The following is a 23,548-nucleotide window of genomic DNA, read 5'->3' as shown; positions in this document are numbered from 1 at the left end:
TCTGTGATAAAGGATTCTATCCTTAAGCTATTTCTAGTATTTCTTTAATTTATGAAGAACTTAAGTTGTATTTAGATGGTACACTGCTGATTTTACAAAGTACTAAATGAAAATTCAAAATTATAACAAGACTCTTTTCAATGTTATAATCTGTTAATTTAAAGAGGTCCATTTTATTTAAGACCAGTCTTTACGAAAAATGATCGCTTTAAATTGGAGCACTCAGGAACATTATCTGGCTATGAAATGCACATTTATAGTTGTGATTTGTCATTTCTTTTTCAGCTCTAATGAAATGAAGGTAACTGCAAATTTGCAGCAAGACTGTTTTGAAATCCTTACACTGTTTTCACTGAATAGACATATTATTGTGGAAACAGGAACAGAAAAGGAACTGAGAAGACACAATGTGCTGGCCATGACTTTTTTTTTAAACAAAGAAAAGTTAACTTGTATTCTTCCAGAAGGTTTTAGCTGCTTAAGAGATTCCACAAAGAAATCTTCCATAAAATGAAACTGAAATGTCTACCAGTCTATGAAATCCCAAAACTAGTGCCATGAAGAGATCCTGCTGTTTCTAGGAATACAAATTTAAAGAATGAAAAATGTGCTCCTGACCAAGTGCAGTACCACTGCTGTCACATTTTAGCAGACTACTGTTAAGTTCATATAATAAAATACTTCCTAAACCATATTACTGACTATCAGACAGTTTTAGGAGTTTCCACTCTTAATTCGCTAATAAGACAGCTCATGTATGACCTTGGTTGCAAAGTCGAGCAAAACCTATCTTCGACAAAACCGCAAAAATAGTGAAGTCGAAGCTTTAAATTTGCCTCCATAATGGCCCTAGGATGCTTATGTTGTGAAACATGCTTATCTTGCATGCACACCGATTTGCTTTCAGTTGCAAGTGGCTCCTTTTGAATCATCAGCTGCACTTTACTACATACTGTACTAAAAAGAAAAATGCGTAACTCCACTTTTACAGTAACATGCATTTTGTTTTAAATCAAGGCAATATGATGACCAGCCTTTATGAAAGTTCTTTTAGTTGATTTAAAAATTTAAATGATCTATAAACCTAAGATAACATACAGTATGTTATACTTCACAGCTAAACCTTATGTAATCCTATGGAGCTCAATGTACAATTAGGGGCTAGTTGTTGCACCCATTTATTATTTCATCTGAGCAAATATTTCCATATTCTAATTCCTAACATTGATACAAAACACAGCAGGAACAAGATAGACTGGAGAGAAAAAATCATCTCTCTTCCTGTGTAACACAGACAGATTTCTATAAGCTTCAAATTTAAATCAGGCTAAATACAGAAATCAACTTCCAGAATTTTTACCAGCAGAGCTCATCTCACTGGAAAAGGACTCAGGTATACTGTCATTTACCTTGTATTTTCCTTTAATAATGCCTTCAAATAATCTTTCCTTGGTTCCATAAAAAGGCAAACAACCGCTTAGCAGGATAAAAAGGATCACGCCACAACCCCAAACATCTACAGGCTTCCCATAAGGTTCCCTTTTTACCACTTCTGGGGCCATAAAATGAGGTGTTCCTACACGTCCTAAATGGAAATAAAAACAAAATTGAGTCAAAGTGATGTGTGTCAAACATGGAAATGAAGAATATCACTGCATTAAACTAAAACAGTTTTAATAAGTTTTGTTCATGGGTTAAACTTTTAACACAATTCTTTCTTCCTTAAGTTAGTATTTTTTAAATATATTCGGTGAGACAAATCAGTCCCTTTTGCTTGACTTATACTTTTATAAATTGAGGAATATTCTATCCTTAGACTTAGATAAGAGCACTAAGATTCTTCAGTGAAACATGCCATATAAAAGTAAAAATATCAATTTGGGCAACCTTTGAAACAGGAATTATTTATCCAGAGAGCATGTACAAAGATATTGTAGAGTTCTAGTCTACACTGCTTACTTGAAAAAGCTGCCTCTAATTGGCAAGAGCATAGTTTGGGGTCTGATGCTCTGCCCAAACCTTAGCCAGTCTACTGAAACTGCCAACAAGAATGCAAAATGCTAGCAAATGTGTTGTTCATTTATTTGAAGTAGGCAATATCTTACCGCAGATAAAAAGATAATGCTAATTTGTTTCACAGAGTGCTTTCAATGAGTGCCACACAGTAATGGTTCTGGAACAGTACTGACTTTGGATTAGTAATGAATGTACACCCACAGAAACAAAACATATTTAGTACCAACTAATTTTCTTTTGAGTGGGTAAACTGACTAGAATGACTTCATTCAATTTCTGTGTAACACATTAAGCCAAATAAAAGCAACAAACATTTTACCTCTCCCTGTAAATGTTTCCCATTGTAAAGAGGTTTGTTTCCACTGCAAAGGATTTGCAAGGATTTGACACTTACAAATACTGTAGTCTTTGGACTACCCTGGTTCCACCAAGTACCAACAGAAGAAAAAAACCCACAACTGTAGCAAACTCTTACCACTTGTACCACCTTCATAAATTATTCTTGCTCACTGATACTACAGTGGACTTCAGAGGCTCCTTTCAAAGCTTGCAGCACCTTTGTGCTGGCTAGGAGAGTTTACAATGCAGCCTAGAAAATCCGAGGTGTTCGCATGGCACGCATTTAATTCAGTCCTGTCTTGTAAAAAGACTCTTGCTAGACCAACATATCCTGCACACCATTCGAATGTGAGTTAGCTAAGTTACAGCACTGGTAACAAACACCTAGGAGACTGGCAGTAGCTTACTCAGTAAAGACCATCCTTCGTTTATACCACCTAATGCAGGAATATGATCTAACCATGCTCTGTTAACTAGTCCCCACTCACTCCTTTTTGCATCTACAAGGATTAAAAAAATTGACAGAAAGACGGTAGCTTCTTCACCATACTACTCTTAAGGAGAAACACCACCATTGTCAAGCTTCTTCACCTGGCTTTATGTTAAACCTTTTCATTCCCAGTTTATGAGGCAATCCCTCTGCCAAATAAATGTTAGCAATCTGCCTGTGACAAAGGAATATTACCTCACCACTAAGCTAGGTCAGCATCTTAAAAAGTCCATGCAGTCTAGGCTGATGTGATAGCAAAGGGACAGTTCCTTCCCAGGCTAAAAAAGAGTAAAACAGCAAGATGCTGCAAGCCCAGCTGATCCCTCATATCACTGGAGGAAAAGGAAAGATATTTACTCTGGACAGAGAACGACAGAGATGGACATGGGGAAAGATTACTAATTCTTCTTGTTGGTTATATACAATTTATAGGCTTATGATGTATCTTTCAGCCTAACTGATAAACCTCAAAGCCAAATCTTCAAGGTCACAAATATGAGGGGAAGAATTATCTCCTTACGTGACCCAAAGCCTCTTTCTTTTAGATGCCTGGTGATGGGGAAGGGAAGAAAAATGGAAAGTATATATAGCCAGTATGCACAAGTTGCTGAGAAGTCTGGGTTTTTTGCCCTTTTTTTTTTTTCTTTTCTTTCTCATGTGCCTACAAATCTCTATCTATAAGGGTTTCCTAACTTTGTTTCCCCTAAGATGCCATCATTTGCGACAGCAAAAGCATCAACATTTCCAGCTCTGTATCAGACTATGCATGTACATAAGCAGCAACACCTGCCTGTTCAAGCAGTATTTGTATATCACTTAGACTGCTCACGTGACATTAGCGGTATGCATACCACAGTCTGGTAATCTGTAGTACAGAAGACATCACGCAAGACTGCAGAGCAGCCTGCTACTGAAGTCTTGTTTATCTCAGTGGTAAACTTCCTGGCATTTGGGTGCAGAGGAACCCATTTGCAATTTTGGAGCAGGTGCAACCTTTCTTACACATTGAAAAAAACATTTGTGGTAATAAAGCTTGTTCAAATCTTTTTTATCAATATGAATGGAAAATCATATATACCCTGAAGGTTCTGCCTTCCTACCAGGCTTTCTAATTGCTGTTCTGAAATCTGGGAAGTCTAGAGAAAAGTGATTATTCAAAAGACGAACAGCAGAAATCACTAGCAGACAAGATATTACAAAGACAAACACAGCTATTTAAAAGAGGCATTAAACTTCAGGGACATATACAGTTGTCTGGATCAAGTAGTTAATGAAACTAAGAATACTATGTATCAGATGATATCGAAGTTGATTTAATGTGTATTTCCAATAATTATATGACGCTTCTCTCAGCTCAAGACCTTCTTTGTGTTTTAAATAAACAATTGTAGAGATGAACATGGTAAAAAAAATGACTACGTGCTGTGAGAAGTAGACCTAAAGGTTTGGGTTTTATTTTGGGTTTTTTTTTGCCAATGCATTTAAGTCTGCTGGGCATTTGCAGTACAGTGAAGGCTGAGCTATAGAACACCTTCTTCTGAGGAAGATGTGTCCTTGCAAACAGTTACCCATCCTACATTCTCTCCTATGGTGTAAAATAGCATATTTAGCAGCAACATATGCTACATAAGCAATACAATAGCATTATTGGGTGTAGGTGTTTAGGTGTCAAGGTGCTGGCAGTGGGGGGGGCTGTAGGGGTGGTGAGGTGGGGGCTGTCCCGCGCCAGACACAGCTGGTTCAAATGGACCCACTGCAGGGCACAGCTGAGCCCAGCAGCCAAGATGGTAGCGCCTCAGGGAAGGCGTGTGTCAGAAAGTAAGAAAGGGAGAAACATTGCCTGGCAGTGAGGAGTATGGTAAAAGTGTGAGAAAACAGCCCACGAGCAGCAAGGTGAGAGCAAGAGGAAGCGGAAGGTGCGCTCCAGATGCTCCAGCAGAGATTCCCCTGCAGCCCTTGGAGAGGCCCCGGTGGAGCAGGTACACCCCCACAGCCCTTGGAGGACCCCACACCAGAGCAGGTATCCACCCTGCAGCCCATGGAGGACCCCATGCTGGAGCAGGTGGACATTCCCTGAAGGAACTGTGGCCTGTGCAGGACCCATGCAGGAGCAGGCTTGTCCTGAAGGACTGCAGCCCATGGGAGGACCCACGCTGGAGAAGGAGAAAAGTGTGAGGAGCAAGGCGTGGTAGAGAGAGGCTGTTATGGACTGACCACAGCCCCCCATTCCCCATCCCTCTGCACCACTCAGGGTTGGGGGGTAAGGGAGTCAGGACTGAAGGACTGAAGTTGAGCCTGGGAATAGGAGGAGGGGAGGTGGTGTTTTCATTTTTGTCTTTTGTTTCCCACTACCCAAATCTATTTGAACTGGCAATGAATTAAACTGGTTTTCCCCAAGTCGTCTGTTTCACCTGCGATGGTAACTGGTAAGCAGTTTGCATGTATTTACCTTGACCCATGAGCTTTTTCATCCTATTTTCTTCCCCTGCTCTGTTGAGGAGGGGGAGTGAGTGAGCAGCTGGTGGGACTTTGGCCCTTAGCCAAGGTCAACCCACCACATGTGGTATGCTGGTATTAACATACAGAATACTGATTAAATGGGGAAAAATCAGATGAATCTTCCTCCAAAGATACAGCTTGTTTCTTTCATTTTTAGTTTTCAAATATCACCTTACCTGATTCGATCATGGGCTGTATAAAGTAAGTAATCTACAGTGTCAAGAGAGTATAAAAACTGCGTGTTTTTTTGTTTCTTTCTCCCCTTCAGCAAATAATGTTTCAAATTAAAATTACTTTGCAGAAATTGATAAGCAAGAAAAATCCTTCATTCTTTAGTTGTACTCATAAATATATGCAGAACAGAATAGTTTCTTGAAACTGAGCGTTAATCGGCGTCCCTAAATTTTGCAAAGCAGGGTCTTGATGGTGGACAACAGCTTCAGATTTCCTTTCCCCCTCTACTTCACTTCCTGACCACAGGACAAGGAAATACAAAACCACTTACAAAACTACTGAATATCAACAAGGAGCAAACATAACTTGCAACAGTATGCTCATCAAAATTGCAGACAAAACATAATATGCGTTTCTTATGCAGTAGCCATCCACTGCCAGCACTCTCTTCATTATCAATGACATTCATCATATTATAATTTTTTTCCATAGACACTTTTTTTCGTAACAAAACAAGGTTCTTGAGGTTTATTTCCTACTTTCTATGTGACAATAGACAAATTATAGCCTCTTGATACTTCAAGGTTCCTATTTTGCTTTATCTGGTGACATCACATCAGAATGTGAGGCTGCGTGTTTACTTAGTACTCAAGACCTCTTACAGACAAACTGTCAGACTTAGAAGTTATGGTTAAAATCATTGTCCCTCTCTGATCACCCCAAATTTTCTTTCTCATCCCTTGGAAGTTAAAGAATTTAGATCACAGGCGTAAAAACTGGATCTTTGTTGCCCTGGTTCAAAACCAGTATACCATAAAAATCCCCTTTAATGAACTGCTTGATGTTAAGCAGAAGGACTAGACTAGTTCAGTAACAGGTAACATTCTACACAGCTGTTTAAGACCCAACAGACTGCTGCTATAAACTAGATGAAAAATGGATGCTACTTAATAGCATGCTGAAAAAATCAGTACTACTAAACCTTAATACTCACTTTTAAATTTAAAATGACAACTCCATAAGTACAAATGAAATGAGAAAGAAGGCTAGGCTAACTTAATAAAATCCTGCCATTTACCACTGCTAGATTATAATTAGTGAAAATAATTACAGAAAGATTTGGTTTTGTAAGCTTTTTAGTGCAAATTACAAGATCCTGATACTTTAGACCGGGGGGGTGGTGATGGTGGTGGAAATCACAATTTCATCTCCATGAAAAAGCAAACCCAGAATAAACAAACTTAATTGGTTGAGACTGAACTGTCCAGTTGAACAGGGTAAAAAAATGCATATATATGTGTATGTATGTATTAGAAACTTAAAAAGGCTAAAGTAATTTCTGGGGCAGCTGTCATCCTTGTAACAACTAACCACTTCACTGGGTTCATCAAAGGAGCAAATGTTGATTTCGAGATTATTCTAAAAACTGACCTGAGCAAGGACTGCTGAGCTGCACTTCTGAGCTGCACTTAGCTCAGCAAAATGAACAGAGTGCGCACATGAACTGACATAGATAGGATTTTTCCTATGTTGCAACTACAAGAACTGTAAGGTGAATGTCAGTAACATGATAAACAAAATCCACAGACAGCAAAGTTTTCTCAAATCATGGATACTCACTGCTCTTTAGACCAAGTATCACTTCTGCTGAAAATTATCTAGTAGAAAATTTGCCTTCTAAACACGTCCAGTGTAAAATTTTAAAATTGATCTCAACAATTCAAATGTTTTAAAATATTTTAGAAGCTTTTGAATTTTCTTTGGTGTTTTGGGAGAAGCTTTGCCTCTTTTTGGAGGCAGTGTGAGAAAGAACAGTAAGCAAAGGCATTTTTCTCTCTTTAATAGATAACTTCTGCCTTCCACAGCTTTTATTCTTCAGGATATAAGAACACTCCTGGATATATTCGAATGACTGCCCATGAAAAAATAACATTATTTTATTTAAATAAATATTGCATGCATGCACACACACATGATTTTTAGTTGTATCTGTATGTGAGAAGAAATCATATGGAAGACTGGAATAAATTTTCTGTCTGTGTGCTTCTAGGCTCTTCTTATCTGTTTTAGAGTAGCATTATGTGAAAATCATCACTATATGAAGACTCAGCAGTGGTATGTATTCAGTGTGATACTTGCCTCCATCCAATTCATTGTAAATAAATGACTACATCAAAGTGTTTGCTGACTTAGGAAGCACTCAATGCCTGAATAGGTACAGACATTAGACATCTTATTTCTAGAGGTAAGCTTTCTTATCAGCCAGTTTTGAGGCATGCTGGTAGTCTGGAAATTTATAAAGTTGCTAATTTTGCTGATTTTTCCTGTGGATAAACAGAGAGCTTCAGTCTTCAGGTGTTGTCAATCTGATATCATTCACAAGCACTAAAGATAAATTTTGACTTACCTTTGACAATTTAGTTTCTATGACTCTTTCCATATTATTCCAGACAATAGGGCTATGCTTTCCACAAGAAGAAGAGTATATACAGAGACCCAATCAGATTTTGTCATCCCTAAGGCAGGGGATTGATGACCAAGATATCAGAAGGAGAGTCTTTCAACAGCAGTAGTATCTGAACGATGTATAAGGAAACAACTGGAACAAATAATTTTTAGGAAAAAAATGTGAGGTACTAATAAACATCACCATCTGACCTCTCATAATAGTGTAATAAGAAATATGTTCATAAATTAAGGAGTTTCTAAAAGAGTGGGATGTCCAGAATAATGTGGAAGGAATTGAAGAATCACACACACTAGATCAGATCGGTCAATACTTTACTACTTTTAATTCCTTTCCACATTACTCCAGACAATAGAGATGTTTAAAGCAGGTATACAGAGGAGATGAATAGATTAAAAAAAAAAAAAAAAAGAAAAAAGAAAAAAAGGCAATTCAACTTCAGCACAGAAGATTGTCTGAAGAAAAAGTATTTTAAAAGATGCATCAGCAGACAACTGGACAACTGGATATTAGTGTCCAGAAAACGAACAAAGCAAAGATCACATGTTAACCAGACAAATTATAATAATTGATTCAATGGCCTTTTTGGCCATAAAACTATGATGCAGGAAGTAAACCTAAATTGACTTTTAAACACATTAGCCTCCTGTAAGCAGTCTCAAATCGACCTAGATGTGAAGTGGAATTTCTGAGACACAGTAAGCCACCATTGTATCTTTTAAATAAAACAAAGTCTATCAGAGGCAAAGCTTTGAAGAGGCTCACATTTTTTTATTTTTCAGGAAAAAAAAATAGTGAAATAGTGCTCTTGCTTTGCAGAGGAAAGAAACACTACCATTTAAGTGAAAGAAGAATACTAGTGTAGGACCTCAGCTTACAAACATTTACCTCTCCTTGGAAAACAAAAGAAAGATTTGCTATATCATTCAGAGACTGATAATGAAAAGGAAAAAAAGTCCATGCGGTGTAAAAAAAACAACATTTCAAAAATATGGGTTTTAAACTGGGGTTTATAAAACCACCAAGAAGATCCAGTTTGGTGAAACACTGGCACAGGTTGCCCAGAGAGGTGGTGGATGCCCCATCCCTGGAAACATTCAAGGTCAGGTTGGTTGGTCAACCTGATCTAGTTGAAGATGTCCCTGCTCATTGCAGGGGGGTTGGACTAGATGACCTTTAGAGGTCCCTTCCAACCCAAACTATTCTATGATTCTATGACCATTTTTACATTGATGGGAACAAAACAAAAATAAGGAACTTAAAAGATCCACCCCACCCCAAATTCCATAGTCTTATTTACAGGGAAATTTATGGTAATGTCTTCCTTTGCTATTTTTGTAGGAAGTCTAAAAGGCTAGCTGACAAAGAACCAAGAACACTTGCTATTCATGTGCTACATTTTTATTAAGAACATATAGGATGTCTTCGGGTAAGATGATGATGGTTGTGTTAGGATACCTGAAGATACTACAGGATTCTGGAGCAACTTAGGGAGCTAACCAATAATACATAAAAATCAATACTGGACTGGATTAGCATCATGGTACCTGTGACATTTTGCTGCTAAAGGTAAAATGTGAAAAGCAGTTAACTATCCATAGATAAGACTTGACAGTTAGTATAGAACCTTGTACCATTTAGGTCTATACCTAATATCTTATTTTCCACTAGTTCAAACCAGGAGAAAATAAGTAGATTAAGTGGAGGAAATAGCACTTTTGGACTCAATGGCTTTTATTCCTTCAGACTTTTATACCATATACTAGCTAAAAATCCCAAGATTTAGCATCCAAGATATTTAGTATCTGATAAATCTGATGTCACATTTATCTAAGAAAATATTGTGTCAATTCATACCACATTCTGAAAGAAAAATTGTCCCAAGGAAGAAGAGAGAGATCATAATGTGAGATTGCTCTATTAAATCAGTGACTTCCTAGAGGTTCCACTACTCCAGCTGCATCATAACCATGCAAACATGGACCGTTTCCTGTCTACATCCTGTTCCATAAAAGAGTTCACTTATTAATTATGATGATCTGTAACTACTGTGTATACTGCCAGAATTCCATCTTAAAGTACCTACTTCAATGCTTCAAATGAATACACTTAGCAAAATTTTCCACTTCTGGTCATAAGAACTGCAAGAAGAGACCTTCAGAGATTGGTAGCTCATGAAAGCAATTTCCTGTAACTCAGATGACACATGCTTCATATTCATTGCATTGCAGCTTATGGGCAAACATGGTGGAACAAAAAGTATTTCCTTTCATAAGACCAGAAGGGAAATGTAAAATGAGTTATGGCTATGTCCTTTTTTTTGGTAATTACTTAACAGTAATTAAACTCCCTTAAAACTAAACCCCACTGGGTTGTTAGCTGATAAAATACAGTCCTGTTCCTAAAATCTACTCCACAGACATTTTCATTAATGACATCTAGTATGATGTCATAGCTTGTTATCATGAGTTCCTTTATACTTCTGTTAAATAACCCTCTATCTGCTCGAAAGAACACTGTAGTTATAATCCTTCTAAACAACACAAGTCTATCTTCGGACTTACATCAAAAGATTGGGACTGGTCTACTTTCAATACCTGGCACTTAGTTTAACTTTATTACAAAAATCCCCTTTCCCCCAAAAAACAATTTACGCACACTGGGAAAAAAGATGTCTTTTGTTAAGTTAAAAAAATTCCATAGTCCCAAACAAAGCAAGAGCTGTACCCTAGAAGGCAGGCTTCGAAGACATCGAGAGAGAAAATTCCCTTCTATTTGTGTCCTCCTGGGCTACACACAATCTGGTCTCATCAGGCACAGGTGTGTCAATGTAAAAAGGTAAGCAAAATGGCACAAACGCAAATGCATGAAAGCAAGAAAACAATTTTAGAACATTGGTAACCCCTGAATGTTTTAGATATAGCAACTCCTATTTTAGGAGAAAAATACTACCATGAAAGAGAGTGATCATCATAGATATTGAAGAGCTTTTGCATAATGGCTGGGTTTTTATGCAAGATTAAGGGAAGAGTCCTATCAGTTGAACTTTACTACAGTTACATTACTTTCAATGTTGACATGCTTTTTCTAAAGGAAAGCTGTCCTTTTCTGGTTTAAAAGATAAACTACTCCAAGCAACATAAAATAAAGATAAAAGATTTCTGTTCTTGAACACCAGGGTCATCTACATAGGGATTTACACTAGTAATGAGTATATTCTGCTAGGGTATCGTGGTAATACACATTACCTAGATACAGAAAGACTAATAAGTATTGCACTTTCTGTAAGTATAAGGCAGTGTATTTTCAGTATTGTAAAATTTTTAAGGTGTACCGAGCACTGAAATGGGTTAGAAGGACAGGGGGGTTTAGGGTCAGTAAGAGAATTTTAATGCCATAATAGCTCTTCTTTAATAGAGAATTTCTTTTTTGATGTGTTAACCATCAAATACAGGAATTGCCATGCTGAAAGGGAAATAATTGACTATGTTAAGCTGAATCGATGTTTTTCACTAAAAATTAGAAAAAGAATGTGAAAGTGAACAGGTTGGTTATTATACTGCTTAAACTTCTCTGTAAGGAGATATTCTATTTCACTTAGGAGACAATTGACAAATAAGTAATGCCTGTAATTATTATTATTACCAAACAAAACTTATCCATAGGGCATATGGATAACTTACTTAAACAAATACGTAGATAGACAATTTTTTTACAAGAAATTTATAGCCCAGTTCAAACAGACAGTATCGTTAACTTTCATATAACACATATGGGGTGATACTGTAAAGTTGAAGAAATAAAATCTTGTAAGTGTTGTGTAGGGGACTGTCTAGTAATATGCCTTCAGGTAGGACTCTGGAAGGGAAAAGAATTGCCAGGTAACAGATGTAGTTTGTGGTATAAAGACCGGAATGGAAGATGAGAAGAAAGAGATAAGGAGTCTGTTAAGGAGAAAGTTTGAAACAACTAGTAGAACTGAGACCTTCCATGGTCTATAAATGAAGTGGAATTACTCTGGGTATCCCTGAAAGCGAGAGGAATGTGAAGCTGAAAGTAACAAGTGCTAGCAAAAAGGCTACAAATTGGAAATGACAGTGTAGAGAGAGAGGAAAAAAAAAATTATGAAGGCAGACTAATATGGCAGAAGTTGAGATGGATAAGGCAAAAGATACAGCTACAGAGAAATATTATATTGCTGATGCTTAAGAAAGAAGCTTTTGTAAGTACTGCAAACAGAACCAGAAAGGAATGAAAACATTTTTACACAGAAAAGGAAAGACCAGACCAGTACTGATAACCACATGGAGGTTGAGCACATGAATGATGAGTGGGATCGCAGAACAGTGAATGGTAACAGGAAAGGAAGGACATGACAAATTTGTGGAAAAAAGCAGGATTTTTTTTCCAAGTTGAACTTGAGTTTTTTTGCGAGACAGCTAGTAGTCTGAAAGAAAGCATGCTGTATCTGACTACCTCCAGAAGAGTAGCTGAAACAGAAGAAATGGATGAAGTTGCTCAGTGAGAATATAAAGAAGAAAAACGAGAGAATCATAAACAAAAGTGTAGGAACTATCACTAAAAAAAGCAGTGGCTGAGGTACAGAAAATTTGAGAAACAGGAAAAGTAAAGAAAGGAGTGACCTTTTTATTAAGGAAACAACAGCAGCTTAACTGAATGGATATTTTCTTTGAAAAGATGTATCTAGGTCTCTAGGTAATAAGATACCTGGATATTTCCAGGGTATTAGTGATATCTGGAAGAGAATGGAAGCTGTTGGTACTCTTATATTGGATTTGCTTTTTATTTTAAAGAGCATATAAAAGCCAAATTGACACAGACCTTTAAGTAATTAGATTAGGAAATCTGAGTTTATGAAGAAGCACGGTACTGAGAAGAAGTTACTTGTTTTGAAGAAAAAAAATCAAAATGAACAAAATCTTTTGTTGTGGTCTCCTACTCTGGCAATGAAAGCATCAGAAAATTGATTGGGTCTTCATCTGTGCAGGCTGATTAAAGCATAACCCTATTGTCTGGAACAATATGGAAGGCAGCTAGAGGAAATAAAATCCACAGAAAACAAAACACACTTAGTCAAAAAATATACATATGTATCAAGATATTGATGTCTTATGCAATAATTACAATGAAATATTAAAACACAGAAAAGAGTCACATGTGAAAACTAGTAAGATTTTGCTATTAAACAGCGTAGCATTCTAACAGAAATTGCCTAAGAAACATAGGGGAGCATTGAGGATGCTGTAGTAAGTCCTTACTCAATTGCTTTGACATACATTTCAATCTTGGTAGCATTTTCATTTGATTTGCTTTGTCAAGCATGGAAGAATTATGCCAAAGATTGCATTAAAATGGAAAATTCTTTGTTTTTTCCAATTTTATTTTGATCAAACCAGCATAAGCTCCTGTTGAGTAACATTTAGAGGGATTTAATACTCAGTGTATATATGCACTACAACGTTACATTCTACTAGCAATTTAGATTAACTGTGTGCATTTATAATGTTAACAAAGTCTTTAGTGAAATATTATTTTTGAGCTCTTGTTTTGTAGGCCAGGCTGTGTCGGAAGAACAGAACTCTGCAGTACAACATGCATATTATATGACTTCGATGGAAAATTTCTTACCTCCAGCAACTAGCCCAGACTCTCCTAACTGAATTGCTACCCCAAAACCACCAAGCTTTACTGGGGCTGAATTCTCTTTTGAGGCAAGCAGTACACAGTGTGGCTGAAAAGACAAAAATCCAGACAAATTATTATATTATTTGAGAAATACAATTTGCATTTTAGAACTTATTTTCATACATTTGCAAAACAGGAGCTAGAATCTTTGGGGGTTTTTTGAAAGATTTTCTTAATTTCAGATTTTTTTTTCTGGCATGGACGACTCCTCCTTCATTGGCTTCCCTTTCAAATGTCCCAGGCACAGCAAAATCCTTCCAGGACTTAACAGAACTCGCAAAGAACAAAGTGAAATCATAATAAAATGGAAATTAACGCCTATAATTTCTTAACTGGTATTACTTTTTCTTTTTACTTTCCACCCTTAAGCCTTACACTGTTTCAATTCTCCAGCAGAAACATCCTGCCTATGATACACTTTGTGGGATCTTATCCTTCACACAGAGAACATAAAACACTATTTTGAGCCTTAATCACAGAATTCACTGGTCACTTTCCAACTGCAGAAAAGAAAAGGAACATCCCTGTGATGTTTCTAATAAATATTGCAGCGAGAGGGAAATTGTTTAGGTTTCTAAACTGGATTCCAGGCACACTCTTTCAACTAATAAGAGTGAGGTGTAATGTGTAAAAATGGAGTAGTATTATACAACAATTTGGACGGATACCGACTGGTGTATGAGGAAGCAACATACAGACAAAATCTATTTGAACACAATTTAGCATTTAATACACACAGCCAGACTACTGCATTTAATGTAGAGTGACTTCCTGCATTTACTCAAAGCTTCCCTTTGCAGTCAACCATATTATTTAAAAGGAAGAATGTCAAACTTGTATACTGCTTCTTGAGAACACATTACTGCTTAAATTACAAAACCAGGAACTCAAAATAATGCAAAGGAGCTACAACAAGCTCAGTCTGACTACCTGTAAAGTCATCATCTGTAACCACCCATGTCTTCTTTTAAAAAGTTTCTAGTGTATGAGAACAAGCACCTTCAAGTAAGAATGCATAGCCTGTTTACAATTCTAACCGAAATCTGCAGAATCCCATAAAAGCTTGATTCCTAAACAGACGATATATTAAGAAAGTTAACGTGGAAAGTCTCATTTCAAATGCTAAGGAGAATACTAAGTCAAGACAATGTTCTTGAGATGATCGTTAAATTTAGGCTACCTTCTATCAGAACTTCTAGGATCCATTTATACATTTGCAATTTATAAATGTAATTTTCAATCCTTTACATCCTATTTAAAATAGTATTACCAGGTGGTATCATCTCTGAATATTTTATTTCACTTCTGCCTTATTGAAATTGTTAAGCTGCACACTTTGGGCACTTTCACATTCTCTCATCACTGACATTTTGTGTGAAAAAGATCAACCTCAAATTTCTAACCCCAGGCAAGGAGGATGATAGATGGAAGAACTACACCAACATAAGCAAAATGTACCATTTCACTGTGGTGTTGATTTCTCTTTACTCCACATTTGAGAAAGTGATACTATTTCCATGACAGCATTAAAAAGAAGACAGGCTGTACCAACATAATTGTCATTCAAAAAGGAAGCCACTGACACTGCTCACCAGAAACAGTTTATGAGAAAAAAAACCCCCAAATCTCCAATTCAGAGTGAAAATCAGAGAAAACTTTATTATAGAACCTCTTCCAGCAAAGCCCAAATTAACAGCAAAATTGATCTTTTTAATAGACTGAGTTTTGCTAGTTAAAAATATCTTAAAAAAACCCCAGTTGCAACACTAGCAAAACTTCCCCTTGTTGCTAATTGTACTGTGTCAGCTGATTCTCATCATTTTCATAGAGAAGCTGGTACTTTAGCTTTCTAATAAGAGGACTTGCATGTTACTCCTCCCTGTCTTCACCAGCGGTTTTGAAAATCAGCAGAAGTTCTCGATATATAAATGGTAAGTGGCTGCTTTTATATTTAAGCTATAGTAAACCAAATGTTTATTAAAATTTCTCTTAACTGCAAAGGTACTGCTGACCTTCAAACCCTTTCTTAAATATACCTATGTTTAAGCATGCCTGCTTGCTTACAGATGACAAAACTGATGATAGCTAAAGGTTATGTTTCTAATGTATCTGCAGTGTAATTAAATTTTTATCTCTCTCATCAACCTAGAACTTGTCACTACTTATGCAACTCATGATGTCGAGCATTTTTATAGAAAAGCAACATAAACAAGAAATTATAGTAGTAGATAGGTTTCAAGATGTATTTGAAAGCATGTTTTTTTAAACAAACTTTTAAAATCAATTCTTGCCCTGACAATATGAAATGCCAAATATGAAACCAGAAATACTTTAAAAACTGCTAACATATTGTACAAATTAAATGCAATTGTAAGGTTAGCTAATGTAGGATGTTAAAATGTTTTAGACTGTCTCTCAATAATTCAGATTCTGTATGTACATTAGGTCTTACTAAGAATTTTACCTAAAATGCTGCCATTTTCACTGCTGTAGCTATATCACACATTTAAGTGTAAATTTGCATTTTTAAGACGTGGCATGCAAATTTTGTTGTTTTTTTCTTGTTACTGTTGTTAGACAACTAACTTCATAGTACCAAAACCAATTCTGAAGATATTGTGATACTAGGGGAAAAAACCTTGCCCCTTTAAAAAAAAAAAAATCTAAACAAACTTATTTATGGAATCTTTTATCGCTATGCCATACAAATTGATGACAAAAGTGGTATCGTTACTCATCAGTCTTAACCATCTCTCTGAAGAGCTCATTGTGATTCCACTCTCCTAACCACACACTTTTTTGGTTTTCCTTCTTTCCTCAAAGCTGACTTTTATCTTCCAAATTGTACCTTCCTGGATAGAAATAAGCTTAGTGAAATTAAAAACGTTGAAATGAAAACAAGGAAAACAATGAAAACAAAGAAGATGTGAAAACAATCTGTCACTGCATTAATGTGGTTTCCAGCTAATATTAGTTTCTTTGCATAATATTGATTTTTGAACAGTCAAGAAAAGGAAAAAATACTAAAATTTACATGAAGATATAAATTATTAAAAACAAGCTACTTGTAATAGTACTGATCTCATAGTGTTACTTATAACAGATTACATAGCCAAATAAATATTAATTGACAATTGCTTTTCTAATTGAAAACTATGACTTGCATGCAAGAGATCCTGGGTACTTATTTAAAATTAATTCTGATGAGTTTAGAATTGTTTTGATATATTCCTATGTACTTTGTATCAACACCGAGAATACTTCACTTAGCTATGCTTACCCTTTTTTGCATCTTAATTTAAAAGTTTACTGTGTCAGAAAGACTAATCCTAACATTAGAACTTAAAAAAAAAATATTCATACTTAGAGATAAAACAACAAATTTAAATTTCTAAAATTTGCAGCAAAACATAATAGTTGATTTTTAAAACAATACAAGGCAGTAATAGATGTAATTACAAAAATAGTTATCTGTGTGAGTGCTCTGTACCATCTGTTCTTGCCTACTTCACGTGAAGAAAAACAGGGAACCGATTATTCTAGACTTACACTGTATCATGATATCCGGCTGAAAGTCCTTCTTCTACTCAGCTACAGCGATACTTCGGTGCATTTACTTTTTTTAGTTATTGCCTTTTACGTTTGTATCACATAAGACTGTATGCAATAAAGCAAGCAAACACGTGAAAAATGGCCCCGTGGCGATCTAATTCTTAAAAATTCTCTTTGCATCCCTACAGAACAGCTAAAAAAATCCTCACAAATGGCTGCAGCTTCAGCTGATTTACTGACCGTTCTGCCATACGAGGAAGTCTTCTGGAGTAACCAAACTAATCTACCCACAAATGCCTCAGAAATTCAAAACAATGCCAGTTGTCCCTTAGACGACAACTCACTGTCACTTGCTTTGATAGTTTTTTACTCTGTTATTTTTGTCATTGGATTGGTTGGAAATATTATAGCCCTGTTTGCTTTCCTGTGCATTCATCAGAAAAGGAATTCTATCCAAGTTTACTTGCTAAATGTAGCCATTGCAGACCTTCTGCTGATCTTCTGTCTTCCTTTCCGAATACTCTATCATGTTACCAAAAACACCTGGATGTTTGGACTCATTTTATGCAAGATCGTAGGAACTCTATTTTATATGAACATGTATATTAGCATAGTACTGTTGGGACTAATTAGTCTAGATCGTTATGTAAAAATAAATAAGTCTGTGAAGCGTCCTAAAATGTTAACTACCACACGAAGTATACATATTTGTTGCATGGTGTGGGCACTTGCACTAACAGGATTTATAATAGTAGTTGCACCATCTTTCTTTACGAGTGAGGACAGCAATTCTACTATGTGCTTTCATTACCGAAATAAACAGAATGCAAAGACAGAAGCAATTTTAAATTATATTATTGTAATAATTTTTTGGATAGTTTTTTTCCTTTTGATACTTTCGTATGTTAAAATTGCCAAGAACCTTCTGAAAATTTCGAAGAAAAGAGCAAATTTTCCCAACTCAGGAAAATACACCCAGACAGCAAGGAATTCCTTCATTGTACTCATTATTTTCACCATCTGTTTTGTTCCTTACCACATGTTCCGGTTTGTCTACATTACATCACAGTTACAAAATCCATCTTGTTATTGGAAGGAAATAATTCACAAATGCAATGAGGTGATGCTCATATTTTCATCTTTTAACAGCTGCTTAGACCCAGTTATGTATTTCCTAATGTCCAGAAGTGTCCGTAAGACTGTATTCCAACTTATTCGCAGAAGAATTCATGGTGATTCAGGCCTAACTCTGGAAAGCACGTCAGAAGTAAAACTTGGACAATATACACAAGAGCGATTATCTACTACCACTCCCCACCAAAGTTCTTTAAAGAAGTCGTCTCTGATTTGATTGTGTAAATGAATGGATACTGGTTTCTCTCTGTCACTCCAGGACATCAATTTAAGATGTACCAAAAGCAATACTGTACAGCTACTAAACCTGCCTCTTTCTTCCTGTTAAAAAATGAGAAGTCTTACTTCTGTTTGTGAAAATGAGAAGTTACTTTTCAGAAGTATTTCGCTCTTGTTTATCCAAGAAAACAAAATAGGAAGTTCTCAGACACCTTCTGTTGGACTAAACTAAAACACTATCTCTTTAAGGAGATTTCCACGAAGTGGTTTGAACCTGTATAAGGAATCTTGTATATAAGACATCGGTATTACCAACTTTTGTATGTAAATAATAGATGAATTTTGCAAAAAGTAAATTGTGTCCTATTCAAAAGAGCTATATAAACCATTACAGATTTTGTGTACTTCTCTGTTTTAATAGGTTTCAAAGAGATCAGCATTTTAACTACATTTGTAAAAGTATTTTTTCCAAGAAAATATTTGAGAATTTAGCAACATATGTGGCTTAAAAATGAGGTGAAGAATACGACTGCCATTAATTCAGTTATAATTACAGAAGAGACACTCAGTTTTATTAAACAGCAAAATTAAAATATTCAAGCTTCCTAAGCCCCTTATTATATTTTCAGCATTTTAATGAATGTCAAGGTCGAATACCTGAGGAAAAGTAAGCAATGCTTTTGGAAAATTAGAAATTAAAGAAGGAGAGATGACGTACAGGTATTTTCAGTTACCTAAGATTTCCTTCAAACTCTGACAAATTTGGGGACTGCAGCTACACAAAGTAGTTCAGCAAAGAAAACAAACTCACAGAACTGAGCATAAAGAGCAGAACAGAAAAATTAGCTCTCGTGAACACCTGACACATCAGCTCTAGTCTTTGCTTAGGCTCAGTCACTGGTCTACTTACAGATTTCTGAAGCCACGCATTTTGGCTGCACGCTTCCTGCCTGGCGCAGACCTTCTCTTTTCACGTGATTTAAATAATCTTGATAATTGCTGATGCTATGTAAATAGCAATGTAACAGGAATGTCCCATAGACACAACCATATTCTCAGATTAAAACCAAACAGTTTTATGTATTTAGGCACAAACAACAATTTCAAACTGTAACATTGTTTAAAAAAAAAAGGGCTGAAGGTGGGAGTTGTTAGACCCAAAGATGAGTAAAGAGGCAGTTATACCAAGAACAACTTAAATGTCTGGCATGACAGGCCAGAAAGGTGAACGAATTAGACACCAGATGTTAAGCTCCATAAAATAAGGATTTATTATCCTGAACACATACAAGCAATATTGCTCAAGTAAGCTGGTGTAAAGAAGTTGGTTTTAATACAACTACCAGTAACTTCTCTGATGGATCATGTGACTTTTTATGCTAAATCTGTGTCAAAACTTGTGGATTTTTACTAATGCTGTACAACATTCTGGTTTTACAGAAGCTACTCATAAAACTCTTATTGAACAAAGCAAACATAACACTTCACCTCCGCTAGACATAAACTTGGTTTAATTTTTATGTGATTTTACTTCGTTCAGTTTTGGTGAAACTGGGTATAAACATGTTAAACAAATTACAATAACTAGCCAGTGTATTTTATTTAAAAAAAAAAAAAAAAAAGGGTGGGGTTTCTTAATCTTCAAGAGAGAGATTCCTACAAACATGTAATGTTCATAAAAGTACGATGGTAACTGCATTTTTTCTTAAACATTTCAGCATATAATTAAGATATTTGCACAATAATTTGATTGATTCTCACAATAACCGCGTTACATTTTTTCACGCTCTTTTATCTATCATCTTCTCATCCTATTATATGCATGCTGAAGCAAGGAATAGCATGTTCCTTGTCCTCTGCAATTCTCCCACACAGTATAGTAGTTCTACATAGTTACATCAACTTTAGTAAATCTAGTGGAGTTTATAAACCATCATTTCACAAGATATATACATTATCTCATCATTCTTTCTTTGCCTATATTTCTTCTACTGTGAGTAGCTGATTGATGACACTGATCACCAGGCTGGGGCAGGGAGGTGGGGAAACATGGGACAGGATGGACACGAATGACACGGTGAGGCTCGAACAAAATTTGAATTCTAAAATTCTTCTGAAGGAAGTGTTCTGTTTAAACCAGAATTTTCATTTACAAGGACTGCAGTTCATGGACACTGCATGATTGCAAAAATAGACTCAGATCTCTTCAGAAGATCAAGTCATAGTACAGGGCTTCAATACTACAAATGAAGTTGACTTTTAAAGCCAAAGGCAAATAGAAATGTGCTCCACAGGACAAAAAACAGACCACCTTAGTCTTCTGGGCATGTTTTTGTAAATTATGTAATGTTTACTTGGTTACTGTAATATTATTTTGTAAACAACTAAATACATAAAAGGACAACAGGAAAATAGTCTTGCAGTACAAGTTCAAGATTCTGGTCCATCATGTGAATAGTATTACGTGGGCTTTTTTGTTTTTAATAATTTTAACAGTGAAATCTAGTCAGTATCTTCTGCAAGAGGAAAGCCTTAAGCACCCATACCTATTTGCATTGATCAGATGTGTTCTACATGACAGCCATTCTTTACAGATTGTAGAGAAGGAGCACCAAGGACACCATGCACAATATCAGCAGACAAGGTTTCAGAAAAAGACATTTTAGAAGAAATGTTGGAGAGTAACACTTTCCCAGGACTACAGGCTATGCATTAAAATGTTTCAAAAGCATTTCAATACAGGATAATCTGTCGGTTAAACCAGCCTCTGTACACAAGCAGCAAATATGACCCAAATCTTTTAATGAGATTTCAGGAGCTACAGTCTAACATTCGTATTAGGCAAATCCATAGCACCTATAAAGACAAATAAAATTAGGCAAGCTTGGGTATATAAGGTACCCTAGGGAAAACCAAATAGATTTGTTTGAGGGAAGCCATGTACCAGAAAACCAATAACAGAGGAGCTCTCTGGAAGAGCTGAGAAGCACGGGGATAAAGGTGATATGCTGAACTTGGATTTCAGCAAGGTCACTTACTAAAGGCTCTAAGACGCCCTAGGATGTTAGATGTTAATTCTTGTTTTAGAACTGGTTAAAAACCAGAAAGAAAGCTTAAAAATACGTAGTCTTTTTTCTTCATTATATTCCCCAAGAATCTGCAAATAGATATGTTTACAAACATGTTTAACACTACAATCTGGACTGAGTGAGAGTAAGGAGATGACAAAGTTTTCAAGCAACACACTATTATTCAGGGTAGTCAAACCTAAAAAAAGTTCAAGATATAGCTCTCTGCTCAACAGCAATAAAAGAGCAAACAGACTGTTAAAATTAGGAGGAAAAAACCTGAGAAGTCATCATTGTGCTATTGTATAATTTATATGATGCAGATTCTATACAGACTACATTAAATAAATCAACTCTTCAGCTCAGAAACGAAAATTTGAAAGGGAGCACAACAAGTCTATAACGGCAGGTATGGCACAGAAGAGGGGAACAGGTATGACTATATGATCTTTGTCAGCGTGTGACATTAAGGGAGTAGCAGTTAGAACAAAAAAAACAACCCCAAAAAGCAACCAGACAAGTGAAAATACTTATGGATTTCCACATCTATGTAAATCAGTGCTTCAAGATGTTAAAGGCCGGATGTATCAACTGGCTCAGAAAGTGACCTGAAACTAGACAGCACTGTCATGTAGGAAACAATTACTACTGACCGAAAAACAAAAGCAGGTATCTTTACTATTTTAAAAAAATATTTAATCCTTACATATTTTTTTCTGCAATCAATTTTCCCAAATTTGAGGGTAAAATGCCAGGCTCTGCAAACCAATATTACTGAAGAGCAAACAGTCCTGAAGCATCTTGGGAGGTCTGCTGAAAGTGACACTGTGACATGTCAAATGACCATATATAATTAGTCGCTTTAATAGTGTCTCTTAATTCTCGTCTTAGCAGTGCTTCCTAAGTACTATCAGGGCCAACTATAGCAATTAGTTGAGTCTTCAGATGAATTTCAACATGCAAACCATTCTATTTATTCTTCTTTCTGTAGGTAGAGGCTAACTGAACGCACATATCCGCATAACCTGCATGAACCTCATTTTCCTTATTTATTCAAATCTACAGCACATCCTCAAATTTCAGTTGGTGTACCAAAACATCACCTCTTTTTTACTATGTAAAAAGGAGTGCATATTCTTCATTAGAATAAATATTAGTTACAAAATGCATGTATACGTGCTGGCTAGTCACTTCTATACCTTTTAGACATGACAAATACATTAATAGCTACATTGTCATACATATATTCCTTAAAATGAATGGAAAACATAAGCCAAGAAACAAAACTGGTTGCCAGATACAAGTTTATAACTTGAATCATAAACATATCAAAGTGTACCTGGTTTGAGTAAACAGCTGTGCTGGATTTTGGCTGGGATAGAGTTAAATTTCTTCACAGTAGCTTCTATGGGGCTAAGATTTGGGTTTGTGCTGAAAACAGCGTTATTGCTGAGCAGTCCTTACATAGAGTCAAGGCCTTTTCTGCTTCTCACCCCACCCCACCAGCGAGTAGGCTGGGGGTGCACAAGCAGCTGGGAGGGGGCAGGGCTGGGACAGCTGACCCCAACTGACCAAAGGGATATCCCACACCATATGACCTTGTGCTCAGCAATAAAAGCCGTGGAGGAAGTTTGCCAGGGCTGCCATTTCTCAGGAACTGGCTGGGCATCGGTCAGCTGGTGGTGAGCAATTGGCGTTTTTTGCATCACTTGTTTTTCTTGGTTTTGCATTTTTTTTGTCTTTTCTTCTTTTCTTTTCTTTTTTCTTTTCCGTTCACTTCTGTTGTGGTTTAACCCGGCAGGCAGCTAAACACCACAGAGCCTTTCGCTTACTCCCCCCCGCCCCAGTGGGATGGGGGAGAGAATCAGAAAAAAAAAAAAAAAA

General features: G+C 36.3%; 2 protein-coding genes across 3 annotated transcripts in view; one reads left to right on the top strand and one right to left on the bottom strand.

Annotated features, from left to right (window-relative positions):
- The window catches only part of CASK (calcium/calmodulin dependent serine protein kinase), a 138,089-nt gene that overhangs the window by 85,146 nt on the left and 29,395 nt on the right, over window positions 1-23,548 (bottom strand). For both annotated transcript variants that reach the window (XM_009283032.2, XM_009283033.2), the window contains exons 4-5: window positions 13,635-13,737; window positions 1,410-1,585 (exon numbers count right to left, since the gene is read on the bottom strand). In XM_009283032.2, coding sequence (XP_009281307.1) covers window positions 1,410-1,585; window positions 13,635-13,737 — 279 coding nt within the window. The remainder of the gene's footprint in view (window positions 1-1,409; window positions 1,586-13,634; window positions 13,738-23,548) is intronic.
- On the top strand, window positions 15,579-18,665 carry LOC103902034 (probable G-protein coupled receptor 34). Its single transcript, XM_009283034.2, has 2 exons — window positions 15,579-15,622; window positions 17,432-18,665. Exon 2 carries the CDS (start codon window positions 17,455-17,457, stop codon window positions 18,592-18,594), a length of 1,140 nt encoding a protein of 379 aa, XP_009281309.1. The 5' UTR covers window positions 15,579-15,622; window positions 17,432-17,454; the 3' UTR covers window positions 18,595-18,665.

Source organism: Aptenodytes forsteri, unplaced genomic scaffold (genome assembly GCF_000699145.1).
Source record: "Aptenodytes forsteri isolate BGI_AS27 unplaced genomic scaffold, ASM69914v1 Scaffold2, whole genome shotgun sequence".
In the NCBI taxonomy this organism is placed as follows: domain Eukaryota; kingdom Metazoa; phylum Chordata; class Aves; order Sphenisciformes; family Spheniscidae; genus Aptenodytes; species Aptenodytes forsteri.
The sequence above is the reverse complement of the archived record's forward strand: the minus strand, read 5'-3'. Positions and strand labels throughout refer to the sequence as shown.